Source organism: Tetrao urogallus, assembly GCF_951394365.1.
Source record: "Tetrao urogallus genome assembly, chromosome: 3".
Lineage (NCBI taxonomy): Eukaryota > Metazoa > Chordata > Aves > Galliformes > Phasianidae > Tetrao > Tetrao urogallus.
Window position 1 is genome coordinate 72785141 of NC_136815.1, and position 21523 is coordinate 72806663.

At 35.2% G+C, this 21523-nt stretch overlaps 1 protein-coding gene across 2 annotated transcripts in view; it reads right to left on the minus strand.

Annotated features, from left to right (window-relative positions):
* CDH18 (cadherin 18) overlaps nt 1-21523 on the minus strand; it is a gene marked incomplete at both ends in the record, with an annotated part of 154762 nt that overhangs the window by 36407 nt on the left and 96832 nt on the right. For both annotated transcript variants that reach the window (XM_079533782.1, XM_079533781.1), the window contains 2 exons: nt 8774-9027; nt 15379-15566. In XM_079533782.1, coding sequence (XP_079389908.1) covers nt 8774-9027; nt 15379-15566 — 442 coding nt within the window. The remainder of the gene's footprint in view (nt 1-8773; nt 9028-15378; nt 15567-21523) is intronic.

Below are 21523 nucleotides of genomic sequence, written 5' to 3' on the forward strand. Positions count from 1 at the left end.
GTTTTGTAAGATAGAGCCACTCATTCTTGTCGCATATAAAAGAACATTTAGAATAAGTTTCATTGCATTTATAAAGCACATAACATTTTAAGGCTTTATAAAATATTAGCCACAAAGATTCATACGTCCTGATTTTGGCTGGGACAGAGTTAATTTCCTTCCTAGTAGCTGGTATGGCGATTATGGGTTTTTCTAGGTTGCAAAGAGCTATAATGCAAGTTTAGAATTTCAAAGTTATGTCAAAAGTAAATTTTCATCATGATTATGCATGATGCAGATCAGCAACAGAATATGCTCTATTACACTAAATTACATTTAGAAGGGTTATGAACACAGCAAACCTGTTAGTCACAGTTCCCAAAGAGCGTTTGAAGGAAATTAAATATCAAAACTATAGGCACTGAGAAATTCAATATGTATCATCTTTTTTTTTTTTTTTTTTCAGGTAGAATCACTGAATGGAAAGGCATTACCAGCCTTCTCATTCCTACTTCTGATCAAACCCCCAGCTTCTGTGACTTCACATCTTGTTTCCTGGCTTTTAGTGAAGCAGTGGTTCAGTGAGGACAGATATTCCCACTTTTTTTTTTTCTTTTAACTTTTTTTTTTTTTTTAATCAAAAGTGCTCGCATGAATTAGGAAATAAAGAGAAAATTATATGCAAGATAGGCCCTAGGCGCTCTTGACATATAAAGCAGTTTGCATTTTAAAGTAGTTGGGTTTTAATAGCACAGAGAATGCTTGAGCATGAAGGTTCTAAAAGATGCTAAAGGTTTCTGAAGATAAAACTCGTAATTATTTTCATAATCTAACTAAATTATTTGGCTTTGAGATAACATTAAAATCAGTTTGGTAATTGATAAGTGCTATAGTCTGTCAAGATCCCAGCGTCCACTTCCAGTTTTTATGTTTCATAGTTAAGCCTTGAATTTGAGATTTTAAATCTTGTTTTGAGCTTTTGACTTGTCTTTTTTTGTTGTTGTTTTTTGTCATTAAGCAAGTCTTTAAGACATTCCTTCATTATGCCATTATTATTTATTACTAAATTTAATATGAGCAAACAAGAACTCTGTCAGAAATTACTACCTTGTTGACAAAACTTCTAGTTCTAAACTTCTAAAATCACATTTCAGGCAGGTTCAGATTTACAGTTCATAAAATCTCTTTAAGCTTGTATATAGAGATACATCTAATAGTCAGCTCTCAAATAACAACAAAAACTGGTTACAAAGAACCACTAACAAAAGTTAGTGGGAATACTGGCCAAACTGATCAGTCATGCCATCTAAATGCTGTAAGAAATCAAATACTATTAAAAGGAAGTCTGTCGGGTTGATTAAATACGTTAGTGAATAATCTCAGAAGAAAAATATCCAGATTCAAAGGAAAGAGAATTTAAAAACAAAACAAACAAATAACAACAACAAAAAAATAGAAAATAAACGTGTGAGGAACAACTATACAGTGCATGGGAGGTATACGAGGAAGAAAAGCAAGGAAATTGATTGGCTGCAGCTCCCTGTGTTTGGCCAGCTGGAGAGCTGCAGGAAGTGTGCCATGGTGGGCCTTAACTCTGGTGCATGCCCTTCATCTTCCATCTCCCTCCTGGCAGCAGCACTGCCAGCGAGCTTTGAAGACAAACGAGGTGGTGGGAAGGCAGTCTGTTGTCACACTTGCCTTGTACCACACTGCCTCCCTTTCAGGGACAGTCTATTTCCCCATAGTTCAAACAAACTTCTCCAGGAGAGAAAAGCAATTGGGAAGTGTGACACAGTAGTCATCTGCCAAAACAGCAGGTAACCAATTTTCTCCCTGCAGCACGTCTGGTAAAGGAGACATTAGATGTTCCAGAGTTCTGCAGCACCTTAGGCTATGCTTTCCAGTTGTGAAAATGAAATACATTTGAAGGGAGCTTGGAGAAGATGATCTCTGTTTACCATTTCTTCACTTTTTTCAGATAGGTATAGCATTACTTTGAAGAGAATACTGCTCCTCTCGGAGTGCTTGCAGGATATGCTGTTCCCACTGAGTTAGCTCCGGTGCTGGCTGCCAGCTGATCAGCAGTACCTTAACATCTCCTGCCCAACACTCCCAAGCTCACCTCTTGTATCAAAATCTGTGCTTGGCAGATGTGACAGAGTCTTCCTTCTCCTCATCCCAGGAAGGTGAGGTAGCAGGTCCCAGGAGGTGCGGAGGAGCTGCAAATTGCTGCCTCCCTCCCCCCCCCAGCCAAGCCTTTGAGTGGCAGCTGCTGCTGGTTTGCATTTCATGCAGAAGTTGGCTCCCTGCTGCTGCTCCTGTTCCCACTGCCTGAGCACTGCTGGCACACTGCTCACCTTGGACACTGGAAACTAGGGATGTTGTTCACTTGAAGGAAATGAGACATTTCTGTACTCCCACCTCTCTAGCTGACAATTTCTGTCTACATGTGCTAAAACCACTGATCATCTTTCCTAGCTAATTCTGCCAGTAAATGTAGGCTAAGAATATCACACACTCACAGAGGCATAATTCAGAAGTCAAATCAAGATAAAAGTTTTTCTTCTTTTCCTGACTTCATGAATTTCTTCAGAGGATTTCAACTGTCCAACTGCATTTTTAATAGACGCCTCAATGGTAGAACTGTTACATCACAGTTTATTTTTATTCAGACACATTAACATTTAGATTCCAATGTTGCCAAAAAAAAAAGTGCAGTTGGTGTTATATGACAATCACTTTTTGTTCCCAAAGGTTCACCAGCTAAATAATGGAATTCTACTTACACATTTTTTTCTGAGTCACGCTAAAGAGCAAACCAAATAAAAGCAACATCAATAGATTAATACATATTTATGGAAGTGAGCAGCCCTACCAAAAGACTTCGTTACAGAGACTATTCAGATATAAACGCCAATTCCTAAAACCATAAAAGAATTTTAAATATTGTAGGCACTCTGAAGCCAGAGGAAATTACACTTAAAGAAACAAACAAACAAACAAAAAAAGATGTACTGGAATGAAAAATCAGGCTCTCACAGCCACAGTACTAGGATGTTCTGTCAGTATTTCTATCAAAGATTTAAGTAAGGGATGGAGGTGGCTCTGGTTGCTGTGTGATGTTGACCACCATCCTGAACTGGATGCTTCCCAGAGAGAACAGCTGTCAGAACAGCTTACCAGCTCCTGAACAGAGAGGTGGATGTTTTTGTTAGGCAGATTTGTTTTGGGGATGGCAGCAGTGCCATTTCATGGGAAAGTGGGAGGCCTGGGACGTGCAGCTTGACAAGAATCAAAAATAAATTGAGGCCTCAGGGAAAAAAGTCAGCAACAGATCTCCAACCTCAGCACAGTAAAGAAAGGTTTTAAAATGGTTACTCCCTGTGAAGACAGATAGAGAATCAGAGAAGAAATTGGAAAAAGAAATCCACTCTGGCTTTAGCTGTTCCAAAAAGAAACAGTTCTTTTTCTATTCTGATTTACAGATGCTCTCGATGAAGAACAATACTGAAGGAATGCAGAAAGCAAATGAATGAAAAAGAAGATGAGATGGAGGAGGTCACAGCTCCTCTCTGCTAGCTGTGATGCATTCACATACTCTGGAAAGATACTTTAGTGTCTCTGTAGGTGTTGGTCACAGGGTTGTGACAGTGTCATGCTCTGAAGGCTTGAGCAAAGAGGTGCCTCACTTCACAAGCTCAGGGATGGCAAGATCTGGGGAGATGCTTCCCCTTTGGGCATGTGAGGTGACACTGATCACAGCAAGCTGCCTTAAGTACAGCTAACAAAGCGTCCTATGCACAGGATATAAAACAGCAAACTGACCTTATTCAACTTATAGGTCATCCAATTAACAACTAAGACACATCTATACAAAAAGATGAAGAGGCTTCTTATATTTTCCAGAAAGAATGGCATAGAAACTGATACTGATCTCCTAGGACAGGAAGAAAATAAATTGAAAAATATAATTTTCATTTTCAATGTCCTTAGTCCCATCACATGGCTGAGAGATCATCTCCCTCCCTTAAACATGCCAATACTGTACAATCAAAATTTGAGTGAATGGCTGAATCAGAATTTCACGTTTTATTCTACCTCCAGTAAATATAAACTTCACATTAGAAAAAATACAATATAAACAGAATTCTCTGAAACATTTTTTAAGCCTTTCTCCTACTCTTACCACAAAATGAATGGTCTGACATTCACAAAAATAAAAAGGCCTTTTCTGACTTTGTGTGGGTCATTTTTGTTTAATATTTTGTTTTTATTGTTTCATTATCAGTTGGCTAATTCTGCATTTCCTGGAATTGAAGGAATGGTTTTCAGCAAAAGGAAAACCATGTGTAACTTTTTTTCTTTTTTTTCTTTTTTTTCCTTTTTCTTTTCCTGCCTATTACTTTTAAGGAGTAGTGACAAGAGAACCGAGTAGAAAGTTATTTTAGAGTGACATCAGGAAGTCAGTAAGATCACTCCAATTTCCTATAGCTAATCAATTTCAGTCCCAACTAATAAAATTCATTCTAACAAGGTAAGATTACAGAGTGGCCAGAGTCCAACATGAAAATGATTTGAATTTTAATGCATTAATATAACAAGACCTAATACGGTGCTTCTGTAATAGTGCGACTTTTTTTTCACATACTACACTTACCAGGATCCAATCAATGTTAAAGAAGGCACTCAGCTCCTTTTAAGATAGTATTAGCCTGGGATAAAGTTAATATGAAAGAATTTGCCCATGCCATACAATTATTTTCACTGTTCTATCAGAGTTCAATAAAGTTTTGTGGTCCTGTAACCATGCCTTTGCTCTTTTCTGACCCATTAACTTGGAAGAGGCTTGGGGAATGGCAGCAGTGTTATCTTTCTGAAAAGCATTCCACAGAAAATAGAGCAGATGCAATCAGAAAGCTCCAAGGAATGTTGTAAGCATTCACTGTGGCTAAGACACACTATCTAAATATCACCTATAGGAAGATGGCAGGGTTTCAACAGGCAAAACTGCAGCCCTGAGGCAGCATTAACAGCGTAGGGCTGCTCCCATTGCACATATGCATCCTGCCAATTAAAAAATTTTTCACCTCTAATCTCCACAGAATTCTGCTGCGTATGGGTTCAGGAAGAAAAAAAGATGATATCTAAGTAAGTGCAGAGAGATTTAAAATGAATGATTTATTAAAATAAAACAACAGTAAGTGAATTCAGTCTTTATCCATTCTTTAATGTTGTACTGGCAACTTTCAAGATTTGCTTGCACATCAGATATTTCATAAGACATAACCCTGATATTTAAAAGCAATAAAATATTTTGGTATGGAAGTAGACTACCTGGCACAAATATAACGAGTCTGTAATCTCTCTGAATAAATTACAATTTGGGATATTTTCTCTTCATTTAGAAGATAAATTTTTTTGCACATGGTTATTTTCCAAACCACTCACAAATAGTTAAAATTAATATATGATGAAGCTTATTTATCTGTCTTTCTTGTGTTTTCTATGGCTATGTTTACTTTTGCTATTTCAATAGAATTATAATTTTCAAAATACAGGACTTCAAAAAGTTTCATTGAAAATGCATTTCTGTTTATGCAAAAATATATATAGTCAATTAAAAAGAAAAATCCTTTAAAACTGCCAAACCGCAAACCAGATAATGTCTGAAGAAAATAAACCAATAATAGCTACAGTTGTTATGAGAGATTCTTTTGCTAGGATTGAAAAAGTTAAACAGTGTTACAAGGATTGGCACAAAGTCAGAGGCCTCTGAGATGACTTGGTTCAGAAGCAAGCTGAAATTACTGGGATGAAATTGCAGTGACAAAATGAGAAAAAAAGCATTCTGACTCTTCACCACTGACAACAACAGAAGTCATTATTTATTTATTTTTCTAGCTTCAATAATTAAATTTTATAGGATTTCCCCTTAGCATTGTTAATTACTTTAACTACTCCTCTCACCATTATTCTAGTTATAAGAATCATTGCAGCCACCAAAATAAAGTGATAGCTAATTGGGGAGTGAATAAATCACAGCACCATATCTTTTCTAGCAGATGGACAATAGAGAAATGATATGGCTGCATCTGTGTGTGTATTGCTTTATCAGTCTCACACATAGCAATGAGCACCCTTACAAAGTAGAAAGGATGCAGAAGTAGATAAGGAAAAGCTGTGAAGCAAATTGCTGCTCCATAGCTGTCCTGTAGACTTACAGCATTGGGAAATGCATCCAATTCTCTTGGCAAAGGAAACATTACTCTATGCAGATCAGCTGTTCACGTCTTACTCTGTAGCTATCTGCTGTGGAGACTATGTGATATGTGCTTTCTTATATTGAAACTCTCTGTCTTTTATTTCTATAATGACTTTTTTTTTTATAATAAACTTGGAACTGTTCATGTATGAGGGAAAACGATGGTCTTCCAGAATCACTGGGGTTTAGTTGAACAGTGAAGGATACTCTTGCAGATTGGCACAGGACATAAGGACACCACACACACCCACTTCTGAGAAAAACCACCTCCTAAGGTTCCTCCTTTAGGACCTGCCTCTGGCCAAGCACTAGTTCACCCAAGCCACTCCGTGTGGCCCATGGCTGGTGACGTGTTGCATTAGACGTTATGGATACTTGATTTGCTAAGGACTGGCAGAACCCCTCTGAGGGGTGAATCCTTTCAGAAGCAAAAATTCAGTACATTCTGACAGCATTTTATATAATTTCCTAATTCAACAGAAAGAAATGAAAGGAAAGGCACAAAAATGGGCAGAACACAGGAAAAAAAGTCAACTAACTTATTTGAATAATATGGATATTTCATATTCTGACCTCAATCATTGGTTACAAGTTCTTGTTTGGGAAAATAAAAGGCCAACACCAAAAGTAAAATATTTGGAAATTCCGGTCACCCTTCCTACAAATTAATTCCTGTTTCACCGAAAAAAATCCATTTCTGCCCTTCCCAGACATTATGCAAACTGCAGTAGCTTTTCTGTCACCATTACTGTCTTATAGTGTTCTATACAACAATTTCAATGCCCACAGATTGCTGAAATATGGTAGAACTAGTCAAATCTGCACTTGTCCTTTCTATTTCCAATCTAATACAACTTCTAGTCTAGCAGTATTAGCTGCTGTTTCAGAATTATACTATTAAAAACCACAGGCACTTAGGAGTTGTTTTTAGTGGTATTTTCTAATTTGTGTTACGATTTGGACATAAATAATACAGTGCTGATTTTTCAAAGGCAATAACTAGCCACTAAGAAATTGCATATATTGATTTTCTGACACTAAATATTTTGAATCCTCAAACAATTCACACAAGAGAACCATAAAAACTGGATTATTTCATTGTTCTGCAAAAACTGTTTCATCCTACCAAAAACTATCACACATATCCAGCAGACTTCAGCTCAGTCAGGAGTCCAATTAGCTTCTGAAATACTGTTCTCCAAGTAAATTCTCATATAATTTCCAGAAAAGCTATACCATTTTGTCATAAAAAGAAGTAACCCCAAATATATATTCATGAATGTTTTTTTCCTGAAACATTTTAAATGCAGTACCAATTTCAAAACAAATATTTCTGCATTGTTCCACAAAATTTACACGTTGCATGTCAGTTTAGAAAGTAACATATCCAGCAGATAAAGTGAGTAAAATACATTATCAGATCCTACTACAGGTGAAAACATGTAACTAAAATCATCTTCTAAACCAGTAATGAAATCAAGCCTTAGTTCCAGGGCAGTCAAGGTTAAATCCAGATGCTTTTCGATTTAGAAGAAGCCAGATTATCATCCATATGCATATTTTTGGCATCAATGCTTTTTCAAGCTTGCTGTGGGGGCATTTCCAGTTTGATTTCAGTTCCTTAGTTCAGATCATGACTTATTTCCAACCCAGTTCTGTTCCTATATGAACTATTTCAATTAGGGCAACAACACAGAATTCTCCCTTTTTTTCTTTCTTTAAGAGCAAATTCAATTGAAAGGCTATCAAAATCTTGCCTTCCTAATATGTAACATTTGTTTAGTTTTCAAATGATACATCTGATATTATAAGCGTTTACTTTTCAGCACTTGCACCAGACCTTGCAATTAGAGATAGCCTGACACATGATTAGCAATGTCAGTGAGCTGCATTATTATAATATATATAAAATAATTTTTTTTTTCATTATTCTACTAAAACTGTAGTATATAAGAAAATAATGACTTTCTCTAGAAATATAATTTTGCAGCAATTACACTGCAATTACAGCATGACTGTCAGGAAAAGAGCACCTAATACAGCTCCTGCCTTGCACAAGCACCTGGCACAAGTGTGGGAGGAGTGCAGAGGACCATCTCAGAATCTGCATATATCTGAATAATATCTGAATAACAGGAAAAAATCAGCGTTATGATCATGAATTGATTTATAACCAGTGGTACAAGACTCACTGGCAGCAGGACAGTGAAGTGCATAATTTTACACGATGTGTTAACATGCACTGGTCTTGTGTAGTGGTTTGCTTGGAGAAGTGCTGCTGATGTATGAATAACATACATGTAATGTACATTATTGCTCAGACTGACGACTGAATGATGATTTTATGTAACGCAACAAAAGTTTGAGTTTACATTATTAAATCAAATCCATGTAGGCAGACTGTAACACTATGAATTCCAACGTACATTTTCCTTGTGTGTACTAAAATAAAATAAACTGTTTAATTACCCCAAATCTCATTAAACATTTAGCAGATGGAATTCAACCCAGTATAACTTGAACTTACTATACCTCACTAAACTGTTGGCAGTGTCAGGATCTTGTGCCGTCACAGTGCCAACAGGTGTCCCGATCTTTGCATTTTCATAAACTTCCATGAGATAGGAAGGCATAGTGAAGAGAGGAGGTTCATCCACATCGCCAACTATGATCTTCAGCATTGTTACATCCTTGAATGGTCCCAGGTGTGAAAAGCGGAAGTCAAGATGAGTATTTGCTCCTTCTATATTAAGCGTATAGGATTTCTTTTTTTCATAGTTGAGTGGCTGTTGGCAGAAAAAATATTTCTCATTACCATCCTGTGCTTCAGTTTAGCCTGGTAGCTAACTATATCTTTTCAGTTTAGTTTGGTAGCAGGTTACTGTGAAGGGACAACATTCTGTGATATTTCGACAGTCACTGACATACACTGTAAGTAGAAGGTTATACATGGAGTACGATGACTCAGGTTTTCTCTCCAACAGAATTATGTTCTGGGAGAACTTAGGATTGTGACTGAATGTCAAATTCTTCTTCTGTGATAATGCAGTCTCTGGATTTTATCACTCTTCAAATTTAGTGGTCATTGCTAGATGCTTAAAAAGTATTCCAAATTAAATTAATTTCATACCTTTAATTAACATGTTTAATAGACAGTGATGGGGATTTAGAATTATTTTGGGCACCTCTTCTCTTAAACCTCCAACTGAAAAGCAACTCCTTGCATGAAAACACTCTTGTAATACAACAAATTTAAATATGTAAGGATGGCCTGAACACATACATGCATGCTTTTCTAAAGAGAGGCAAATGAAAGTTGTATACCTCTAGTCTAGACCCTTTTATTTTAAATTCTTTACCAGCAGCAATCTGAGGGACAACCTCTCAGTCTGCCTTACTATGTGCTGCTTCATTGCACATGTATTAAATGGCCATAAGTGGAAAGAAAGTCTGCAGCTGTAGACGTGTCTTCTACAAGGCATAATGTTCAAATAAAACCCAACAGAAAGCAAATCCCTGTCTGTACCATCCACAAGAAGTGCTACTGCCACTTTAGTCTTACCTTTAAAATTAATTAATTATTTTAATAATATCAATTAAAATTATCAATTAAGGTATTAAAATCAATAGACTCCCACTAGGAATTGTACACCTGCACTAGGAAGAAGTCGGTATAACTCATGTATCACATAGCACTTCCTTTCTTAGGAGTAGTACTTCTAGTTAGCTATTTACATGACAACATTTTTTCTGTTTCACTCCTTTTATATCTCTTTTAATCCTCTGAAATATTTTAGGCTTACTAATAAAAAAAATGATGGCCTTGCAAATCATGAAAATGAAATTCATGTATGCAGATTCAGTTGCACGCTGTTAAATAGTAAGTTTTATGGACAATATTTTGTTACAGAGACATTGAAATTAATATTAAAATCAGGAGCATGAACCAGCTAATAGTATTCAATTTTTGTGTAAAGCAGTAAGTTATGAAACCTTTTACTGCAGTTAGAACCAGCCTGAGCTCACAGGACAGGCCATGACACACCCCACTCCCAACTCTTCCAGTATTAGATGGTTACATAGTGGGGGTGACTGAAAGAACCACAGCTATTTTGGGCTGTTTTCTTTTACGTCACTAAAATAATTTACTACTTTTCATGGAGAGTAAATCACGACTTTACTGTGAGAAGTTACCTTTTCCATATATTGTTTGCTGGTGTTTATTGCTGAAATGTCTATAAGAATGCATTTTCCATTTACATGCATTAAACATGTTAAGATACTGATCTCAAAACCAGTAAGAAATAACAAAAACTGCATTACATGATGGATTGTAAAAATTCTACATACAATAATTTATAACCTGAGAGGTCAACATTTTTTTTGGTTTTGCAGAGAAGGATAAATGTGTAAATGAAGAACTATACTTGTACTATACTGACCTCAGGGACTAACTGCAATGATGAGGACAAAGCCAACAGGAGAAGAGCCTGAGAAAGCAGCCATAAAACAAGGCACTTTGGACCAAAGCTATTTAAATGTACAAGCATCAAGACCAATCCCTGTTGCAATTTTTTGAACTTTTATCAGTATCTGTCTGCAATTACATGAAGTTCAGCAAGTTTCCACAAATCAGTTAGACTCATGAGGCTATAAAGAATGCCAAGTGGTCATTCATCAGTCTCAAGAAAATACGTAACTTCAGGCAGTCACTGAATAGGCTGCTAAACTTCACAGTGTTACATTTTAAATGCATTCCTCTGAGTGCATTTAAATGTTGAGGAAAAGTGCCCATATGTGATAATAAATACCTCAAGACTTTACTGGGTTACAACTTTCTGCCTTCAGTTGATTTATAAAGAAGGATAGGTAGTTAATACATATTGCCATGCTGAGCAAAGCAGATAGTTTGTACAGAAATGTACTACCAGTAAATTTCAAACAGACTCAGAACACAGCATAACAATAATTTGCATATTCATGTAATACCATTCTACTACAGAAATTTATCTCAGTAGAAAAATAGATCTCAAAATATTATACAAAGTAAATGTATATTCTTCTCTTTCACCTCCTGTGCCATGCTTTAGTCCACATCCCACAAGGTCAGTGATCTAACTGGAATCCCCACAGGTAGAAATTTTGGTGTGACAGAATGTCATAAAAATCAATATTGTTTTGTGTGGACCTGCAGCCTGACTGAACAGAAATCAATGGAAGTGTTCAAGAATTCGATCAATGATAAATTCTTATTTCCTATTGCACTAGAGAGTTGAAAAGAAATACTTAAGCCAAGAATTATGAGGAACTCAATGTGTGATTTATCAATGTCTGTATATTTTGTAGATAAAATCTAAAGTAAATTTGACTGTTGATGTATAAGAAATATAGCTGGTCAGGATTTATATATATTTCTTTGATTTCTCCTCTTTGTGTTGAAGAAAAACAATTTAATTCTCTTAAAAATAATAGTATGAAACATTTTTATTTCTCATCTCCCTTTCTTGAATGTACAAATAAAAATACTAAAGGCGTGGAAATTTACCATTATGAGATAATTTTTTGCGATGAAAAAAAGAGCTAAAAATACTACTCCTAATAGGTCAATTCGTACAGAAATATATCCAGTAAATACAATTTTATATAATCTCTACAATTTCATACTCTAAAATTCTCCAATTTTAATTTAGATGACATTCATTTACTTATACTATATTACTGCTATGAACAGGTCAAATATTAAATAATTATTTGCACTGCTTTGTAGCATATATACTCTAAGATTAAACAAATTCAAAATGGGATGGCAAATTTTAAATAGAAGATTTGGGAAAATAAAATTTATACTGACAATATTTGGATTAAGTTGTACAAGAACGTTAATTTCTCTCAAAAAACATTAGGCATAATATGGATCCTAAAGTCTTGTTTTCTCTTCTGTAGTTATTCAATTGGACAATATTAACGTTTTTTATTTAGAAGTACGTTCCAGATAATCAGAAAAAGCTGATGTTTCAAGAAACCTAAGTTTTTAAAACTATAGCGAGAGCAGTTTTTTTTCCTCTTAATTTTCTGTAGTCTTCTTTCCACAATTTCTGCAAAATAAAAATCATACACTTGGGCACAGAAGAAAAAAAAAAAAAAAGAAAAAAGGAAAAGCCTACACTCCTGCACAGTGATTCACATAGGTAAAGAAAAAAAACAAAAAACAAAAAAACAACAACACTACTTTCAACATTTTGAGATATCTTGGAGAAACTGTGCTACAGAATACTATTACCAGGGGTCCCAATTAGTACTAATTTTTTGGTTTTGCTTGTTCTCTCCTGAGAAGTAAGGAACTTTTCAGTCAAAGGAAGCCAGATTCTACATATTTGAAGTGCTCACAAGTATTTTTCATTGTATATTTGATAAAATATTCAATAACTGAAATCTGTTTGCAATTTGAATGTACAGAATTTTATTTTGTTGGAATACTGCTTAAAATACTGTATTAAAATTGACATTTATTTTACATTTACAGCTTGTCCAATGCTGTGCTAAGAACTTCGCTCATCTACTGTCTCAGGTGATCTGTGCTGTTTAGCAGTAGAAGGAGAGAATGGAAGTATTGCACACCAGCTTGTGACTTGTTAAGTGTTACATCTCTCAGTTGAAATAAAACATTAACCAAGTAAAATGGACCCTTTCTTGATAGGAAAGAGACTCAAGTTTCTGTCATGTGTATGTAAAGGAATAAGAAACATATGCTTTTGTCATATTCTAAAACACAGAGAAATGTCTGCCAACAACAATAAGAAACGGTATTTTACATATTCAATATAAGAACTACTTTGTTTTGTTGAAGATTCTTCCTTTGTTCTTCACATTCTTAATATGCATCTCTGTTGTACTTAACGAATAATAGCCATGGTGAACTTTTAAACAGAACAATGTTCATTTTGAGGAAGCAATAACAGATTATAGCATCACCTCCATCTAGGCCACCATGAGCTTCACTGGTATAAAAAAGTCAGGAGTTTATTTTTATGGCTGAAAGGCTAAAATACACTGAATTGAAGTTTTTTATGACTCTGAGAAAGATAGGAACCATTTTAAATCATTATAAATGATGAAAATTACATTTCCTTCAGTTAGAAATACATGCATAAATATTTATCCAGATGCAAAAGAAACACATTTACTACAATGTTGTCATTTGTTTAGATTCCCTTTTCTCACAACATCTCTTTCAGAGGTTCTGGTTTTCATCCTTCCTAGCTTCAGTTGAGCACAGAATACATGAGCTAAATACGAATGTCAATTCACTACCATTTTTTAGGGCACATGGATATAATTGCTGCCTCAAAACAGTAACAACAAAGCCATGTGAGAATTGATAATTGAAATCTGTTAGCCCAAATAAAAAAATAATAATAATAATAATCAAGAAAGGATTTCCCTTGTTGGAAACATTTCAAAAAAACCTTTTAAAACATAACAACTCAACTTTCATAACTATTATAAATATGCATACTAAACATAACTATTATTAAAGTCAGTTTTATTCATAGGATATTAACATAAATAGGCAAGTATTTCAGGAAAGATTTGCCATGAACTCATGTCAGGGGGTTTAATACACAGGTGAAATTATCTGTGGAATTATATTTTTGTACGGAACTTAGTTAAGAGTGAACTTAAATGGCAAGAACACTTTATGATTAATAGTTTAAATAGACAGGCATAAATGCAGGAAATACATATAATAGAATCACAGAATCATAGAATGGCCTGGGTCTAAAAGGACCACAGTGATCAACTAGTTTCAAACCCCATGCCCTGGGCAGGGTTGCCAATCACTAGACCAGGCTGCCCAGAGCCACATCCTGCCATCCAGCCTCAAATGCCTCTAGGGATGGAGCATCCACAACCTCCTTGAGTAATCTGTTTCAATGCATCACCACCCTCTGTATGAAGAAATTCCTCCTAATATCTAATCAAAATCTCCCCTGTCTTAGTTTAAAACCATTCCTCTTTGTCCTATCACCACTTATCCATGTAAACAGTTGTTCCCCCTCCAGTATATGCTCCCTTCAAGTACTACAAGGCCACAATGGGGTCTCCCAGGAGCATTCTCTCATCCAAGCTAAACAAGCCCAGCTCAACCTTCCTTCGTAGGAGAGGTGCTCCAGCCCTCTGATCATCTTAGCGGCCTTCTTTTGGACCTGTTCCAAGACTCCTGCATCTTTCTTATGCTGAGGGCCTGGACGCAGTATCCTAGATGGGGCCTCACAAGAGCCAAGTAGAGGGGGACAATCTCCTCCCTCTCCCTGCTGGCCACCCCTTTCTTAATGCAGCCCAGGATACAGTTAGCCTTCTGGGCTGCAAGCCCACACTGCTAACTTATGTCCACCTTCTTATCCACCAGGACCTTCAAGTTCTTCTCTGCAGGGTTGCTCTCAAGTTGTTTTTCCCCCAGCCTATATAAATACCCAGGACTGCCCTGATCCAAATGCAATACTTTGCACTTGGTCTTGTTGAACCTCATTGGGTTCTCATGGGCTCACTTCTTCAGCCTGTCCAGGTCCCTCTGGATGGCTTCCCTTCCCTCCAATGTATCAGCTATGTCATTCAGATATATACTGTAACTGTGTGATGTTTAGGCTAGTTAAGTTTTGAGTCTTTTTGAGTTAGTATCTGTATTATACAATGCAAAATACTTAGCACAGTAGATAGCCAGCTAGGAAGAAATTCAAGTAACAAAGGTATATGAAAACTTAAGTATACATTCATTTCCATAGATAAGCTTTCCATATAAAATTTCATCCATTTCTGTACAACTTAAAGCCAAATTTCTTTTTTTTTTTTTTAATGAAATTTGATGAGTAAAACATCAGCAAAGTAAAATTATTTACCCAAAACAAACCAACCAACCAAAGAAACCCACAAATTATATGCTTCTGTCTTTGATTTTTTTTTCTCCCTGCTCTCTCTGAAATGGCCTAAGGTGTTCTACAGAGCAACATGGATAAACTTACACTGCCGAATTTAATAGGGCGACACAGAAAAAAAATAATTACAGCACCTGCTTATTTGACATTCAATATAACATTTTTAATGACATACTCCAGCAACTTTCAATATCTGCTGCTTACCTTCTTCAGGGAAAGAATTCCTTCCCGTGTTTCTTTGTCAGTGGATATGGAAAACACTCCAGCACCATCACCATTTATAATTGTGTACTTCATGTCAGCATTTGAGCCAGTGTCTGCATCATTTGCCTTGATTTTGCCAACTGCTGATCCAACCTGAGCTGATTCAGGAACATAGAGCTGATAATGTTCTGAGGGTAAAAAACAAGCAAAAAACAGCTTGGACGTTTTTTAGCCAAACTAAATTAAAGAACCATTATGTGCGTAATTATCCTATGAAAATGGATAATACTTCATAGAGAAAGCAGACAAATAAACCTATGAACATATTTAGGTTCCCTAAAGATTCCAAATGGAAACTGTACCTTCCATAGGATAGCTTAGCTCAAAATCCAAAAGACCTAAAGCAGGATTTATTTTTTTTTACAGCTCTTTTTGCTGCTCATCACATATCACAGAAATTAACTCTGAACTTTACTTATAGAATTTTTACAGTATTTTTAAAAGTTTACCTTCTCTATAGTCTAAATATATACACCTTCAGCCAGTTACCACAAAATGAGTAAGCACAGGAACATATTTCTGGATAGATATATATACATATATCTGGAAGAACTTTGCATACTATATTAATGATTTGTTTTCCTGAAATTTTATCATCTGTCTTAGTACTTTTGAATCAACACATTTTTTGCCACAGAAAAATGTAATAAATCCTTAATACCTTACCATTATTGCTTACCAGAATTGTCCTTTTGCACATATTTTTCCCTTGGTATCCAAAATAAAGGAAAATGAACATAATGGGTACATAAATGAACTAGAGAATAGTGACTATAAAAGGCACCCTTAACAACTTTCAGTGTTTTTATGTTAGATTAATCAATGGAAAATAATTTTTTTTGGATGATAATTTTCTTAACTGCGAGTATCATTTTGGCTTAAATTTTATGACAGGTGCAAAGTTCTTATTGGGACACAAAGGTTCTACAAAGAGAAGAAAGTCATAAACAGGCACAATGCAATTATGTAAAACTCAATTTCCATCTGAAACTAGGCCAGCAAGATGGCTTAAAGACATTTTCTCCAATAATGTTAGTGCTGTAAGACAGCAGGGACGTTGAAACCATAAACTTATAACAACGGAAGTTATGAACATACAAAAATCCCCTCCAAAGATAACTCATTTATGACCCTATCAAGCATCTGCAGAGTTTATATCACATGTCAACCTCCAACACAGAAAAAAAAATGGCAAAAAGTCAACTTCAGTTACTACATATCTCCTGGAAACTCTAGAATTTTTTCTAACTTCTTAAAGCATTCTGCAATACCGAATGCAATAGTGAAACACTGAGGTGCAAGAGAGTGGATAAGTATATTCTAAATAACAAAGCTAACACAGTTACAATTTGCTGGGTTTAAACCAGCTAGTATGACTGCAGATGTACCTCAGTAAGCACACAGAAATAGAAAGTTTTAGAATGAACTCAGAGATTCTATGATTACATGTGCATTATGGCAGAAAAACATTGACTGGTGAATTGAAGAAGACTACAAATCTACAGAAGTTTCAACTGCAAAGGGAATGCACATTACTGCTAAAATAATTTAAGGCACTGGTTAGAAAATAGATGATTTTATTAATAATTTCTCTAATTCGTTGCTCAATGGTTCTTAAACCTTTTGATAGCCAACTGTTTTCGCAATACTGATCTATAAGAATTAGTAATTAATACTAATACACATAAAGATAGATGAGTGCACAAAATGTGATAAAACAAAGAGAAACAAAGAAGAGGTTTACTAGGAAAATAAAGGACAAAGGAAACAAATCTCAAGAAAACAAGAAATGTCCAGCAAAATAAGTGAAAAAATAAAACCTATCACGCAAATCAGAAAATGGCAACTCTGATGCAGTGAAAAAAATTCTGCTCAATCACTGATTCAATTAAAATACACAGCAGATTCTTTGACATGCGTATAAAAGCCATTCTCACAAATTTTGATATAAATGCACTGCATTAAATTCTACTGCAATGTTTTACGCATATAGATGACATCAAGTGACATTTTCACACTGCTAGTTGCTTTATTTTGTACATAAAATTATAGTGATGAGATTCATTCTGGAATTTATTTATTGTTAAAAAAAAAAACAAAAAACAAGGAATGCTGTCTTTTGACACTTCATCTCTGACTAATGCATGCCAAAAAAAAAAAAAAGAGGCCATAAAGAATGTTACATAATCAAGACACTCCAACAACTGGAAGTGTTATATCCCATATGATAGGGTGAACTAATTAGAGATTTCCAAATAGTTAAGCTATTCAAACATACCCACATGACACTACACTTTGCTTTATAATCACACCCCAAGTGTTAGCCATCTGTTTCAGAAAATCGTGTTACTGATATCAAATTCAAACATTCTGAAATTCTAAGCCCTCAAGGAAAATAAGTATCTGGAATCACTCACTTATTAGTTACCTGTCAGTATTTGTAGAATTGAAATGTTTTGGGAAAAAAGTTAAAACAGTTGCAAACTAAAACTGCTGCATTAAGAGGTCAGAAATGAGAATTTAACCACTGCTTCACATAGAGATCGTGAAAGTACGTAACACTGAAGTGAGCCACTCAGTAATTACAAGCAATATTATCTAAGAATGACACAGAAGAGGTTAGGATTTGGCAACATGAAGGTTAGATAAATAAATAAATAAATTTACACCTGAGGTGGAAATCAGAAATGTTCTTTCCAATCACTAAATAGTTGTAAACTTTATTACTGGAAGGTACAGGAATGAACCAGTGACATAACAGAACATTTCCCTGGGCATGAACTACATTCTGATAGGGCATTCAACACAAAAGGTTTGTGGGATGAGTATGCTATGAATTCGTGATTTGGTACCACAAACTATGAGTTTGTGTCATTTCCTAAAATCTGACTGGACACTGAAAGTTTTGATACTGTTCTGTATTAAAACTGTTTCATAAAACCCGCCTGTGTTGAACAGATTGTTTCCACGCTCCCAGCATCAGAGGCTTCCAGCGGCTTCTATAAGGAAGAAATTTCAAAGTCTTCATGATGTTCTATGTTGCTTTAAGTGGTGGCTTGGCAACTCATAGATCATAATTCTGAAAAGGCTGATTTGGTTCTCAATGTAATGCTAGCGTTCACTTGGATGCATTCACGTGGCTCATGAAATTAATGCTATTTTTCGCTCAGTGTATTGTAAAGAATAGTCATACAAAACCACAAAGTTTTATGCTAATTGAAACACTGTTCAAATACACATAAGAGATCTTATTTCTTTCAATAAACTGTATGGCTTATCTGTCACTACAGTACAGAAACAACTTAAAGATTTGTAGAATGATTTACTTCCCATTTCAGTTAGCCTACAGGCAACCTATAATGCTGTTTTACTCTCAGAAAAACAATTTCTTTGTCTGAATCTCTTCAAAAAAGAAATATGACAATATATACAGCAACTCAACAAGCAGATCATACACTGCATTTATTAATCTATTTTTCGTGATAAATTTGAATTACTTTTCTAACTTGTAACATTCTCTGGAACAGTAAGAATTACTTTCCTTAGTAAAGGAAGACGCAGATGCAATACTGGGCTGACAGAAAAATTAGTAAATATTTGACCAGATGCTATTTGTTTATCCAAGAGTATAGTTTGAATAAGGTTTACTGATTGTTGGTAGTGGTGGTTCTTTTTTTATTCCTGGTAGTAGCACAGCCTGGATTGTACTCTCATTTAGGCTTAGATTCATGAAAAGCATGAAAATTAAGGTAGTTCTGAAGAGCATCCCTTAAAATTGTGCAGTCCTATTTCCATTTCTTCACTCAGTAAACAAACGAGAACTCGCTTAACTCTCCAAACCATTACTGCCTCAAACATCAGAAACCATATGGGATGAAAATGATTTCAGAGTACTTCAAAATGGTTTTGTTTGATTTTGATATGTATGAGATATGCGTTGAATAATCTATCTTGTACATAGGAATCCTATGATACCTAAGAAGCGAAATACAAAGCACTGCTAGATTCCATATACTTACTTTTAGAAGTAAAGTTGTGGCATGAAGTTGACATTAAAGCTCTCTATATCAAACATATATTGTCCATGAATATTTAACCAGATTTGATGTAAACATACTTCTACCACTCCTAGATTCCTTTTATATTTGAAGTCTATAAAAATGTGTTATCAAAGTTTCATGAATTCTTGTTAATGGAGAATTTTATAAAAACGTTTAACTGAAATAGTTCTCTAGCTTTAAGAACATGGAAAAAGCAAAATATTTGTTAGCACCAGAACTATGACATGACTGTAATTCAAATATGAACAATATCCAATTTTAATAGCTAATCCTGATTTTTAATAGCAAATCCTAAGATGTACATTCCCCATGAACTGCACTGCCAGAATTTTACAGTTACCTGAAACACAGTCCTAACAGCATTCTAATCAAAAGAAAATCTTCCTACCTTCCTTTCATTCTGCAAATAACTAAAAATCTAACGTACATAGATACCATTATGCTTTCAAAAGTCCTTACTGAACTACTGTTTACATCTAATCATCACTAAAAGCTACAACTATTTTTTTGCAGAAAAATTATGATATTAACAATGTCTAAATATTAACATAGAAAAAAAAGAGCTTAGATTTTCTCACGAGTCTACCAGTTAAATTGTCTTATGATGACTTAAATTACAAAACAGAACGAAAAAAATAAAGCTACATTTGATTTCAAGCTGTTTCAAGCATAAAATAAAGCAATATAGGCAGCTGTATTTCTCTATCACCTACAAATACATGCTTTCCTCTATGAAGTGTCTAGAAACTACTTAATCTTTCAGTGAGAGATTAATAATAGTCTTCTAGAAGATTGATTATGCACACCAGGCTAAAAGTACTTTGAGTATACTACTTATCCAAAGCGCTGTTTCTGAACCTGATTTTGCTTCACTTCTGGGAAAGAAGAATGTTCTTCTCTAAATACTAGACTGGAAAAAATAATCAAATAAAATGACTACCATTTAAATTTCTTTATCAACATGGCATGTACGCATGGAAAAAATGTTGGTAACGTCAAGACTTGAAACTTTCTTGTACAAAATATGTAAACTATGACTTAAAAAAAAAATACATGTCCCAAATCATGAACCACCTGCAAAAAAAAAAAAAAAAAAAAAAAAAGGCTAAATACAGTATTACAGAAAGCTCACGTGTGGAACACTGAAATAAGAAAAATGAGAAATGAAATTTCAAGATTAGTAGTTTAAGTTTTGAAGAACGAGTGTGAAGTTGTTAGGACATCCAGAAAAAAATGTTCTGAAGAACAGAAACATCAGCCTTTTGTGGAAGTCTGGCTTCAAATCAGCTTTCTACCCTGACTTAAGGTCTTTTTGAAAGACCTAAGCATGTATTCAGCAATTACTGATACTTGGGTCTTTTCCATTTTACAAAGTTTTAGTATACTGGGACAGTCAGAAAGGCAGTACGCATTACAGTGTGAAATATGAAAAAGACACACCTCAACATACTAATAAAAAATAATCTCATTAAATGCACAAAATTTAAACATAGAACAGTCTAGGAAATTAAATGCTTCCTAATACTCCCTGGCCGCTGAATTATCACTGGACTTACCATCATCTATCTCATAAACAATACAATGAAAAGTAAACTAGATAATTAGATATGAATCAAAGTTACAAAAATTCAACTCTAAAATGGAGAGATATGGATTTGAAGAATGGACTATTTAGTGGATAAGGAATTGGTTGGAGGTCGCAACCAGAGGGTTGTGGTCAAAAGCTGTATGTCCAGGGGAAGCCATTAATGGGTGGTGTTTCCCAAGGGCCAATCTATGGTCAGGGAGATTTATATTAGATGTCAGGGGGAAGTTTTTTACTGAGAGAGTGGTGTGGTGCTGGAACCGGTAGCCCTGAGAGGTGCTGGATGCCCTGTCCCTGAAGGCCAGGTTGGATGGGACTTCAAGCAATCTAGTATTTGATCTAGTGGGTGGCAACCCTGCCTGTGGCAGAGGGGTTAACAGAGGGGGTAGAACTTGATGATCCTTAAGGTCCTTTCCAGCCCAAGCCATTCTATGGTTCT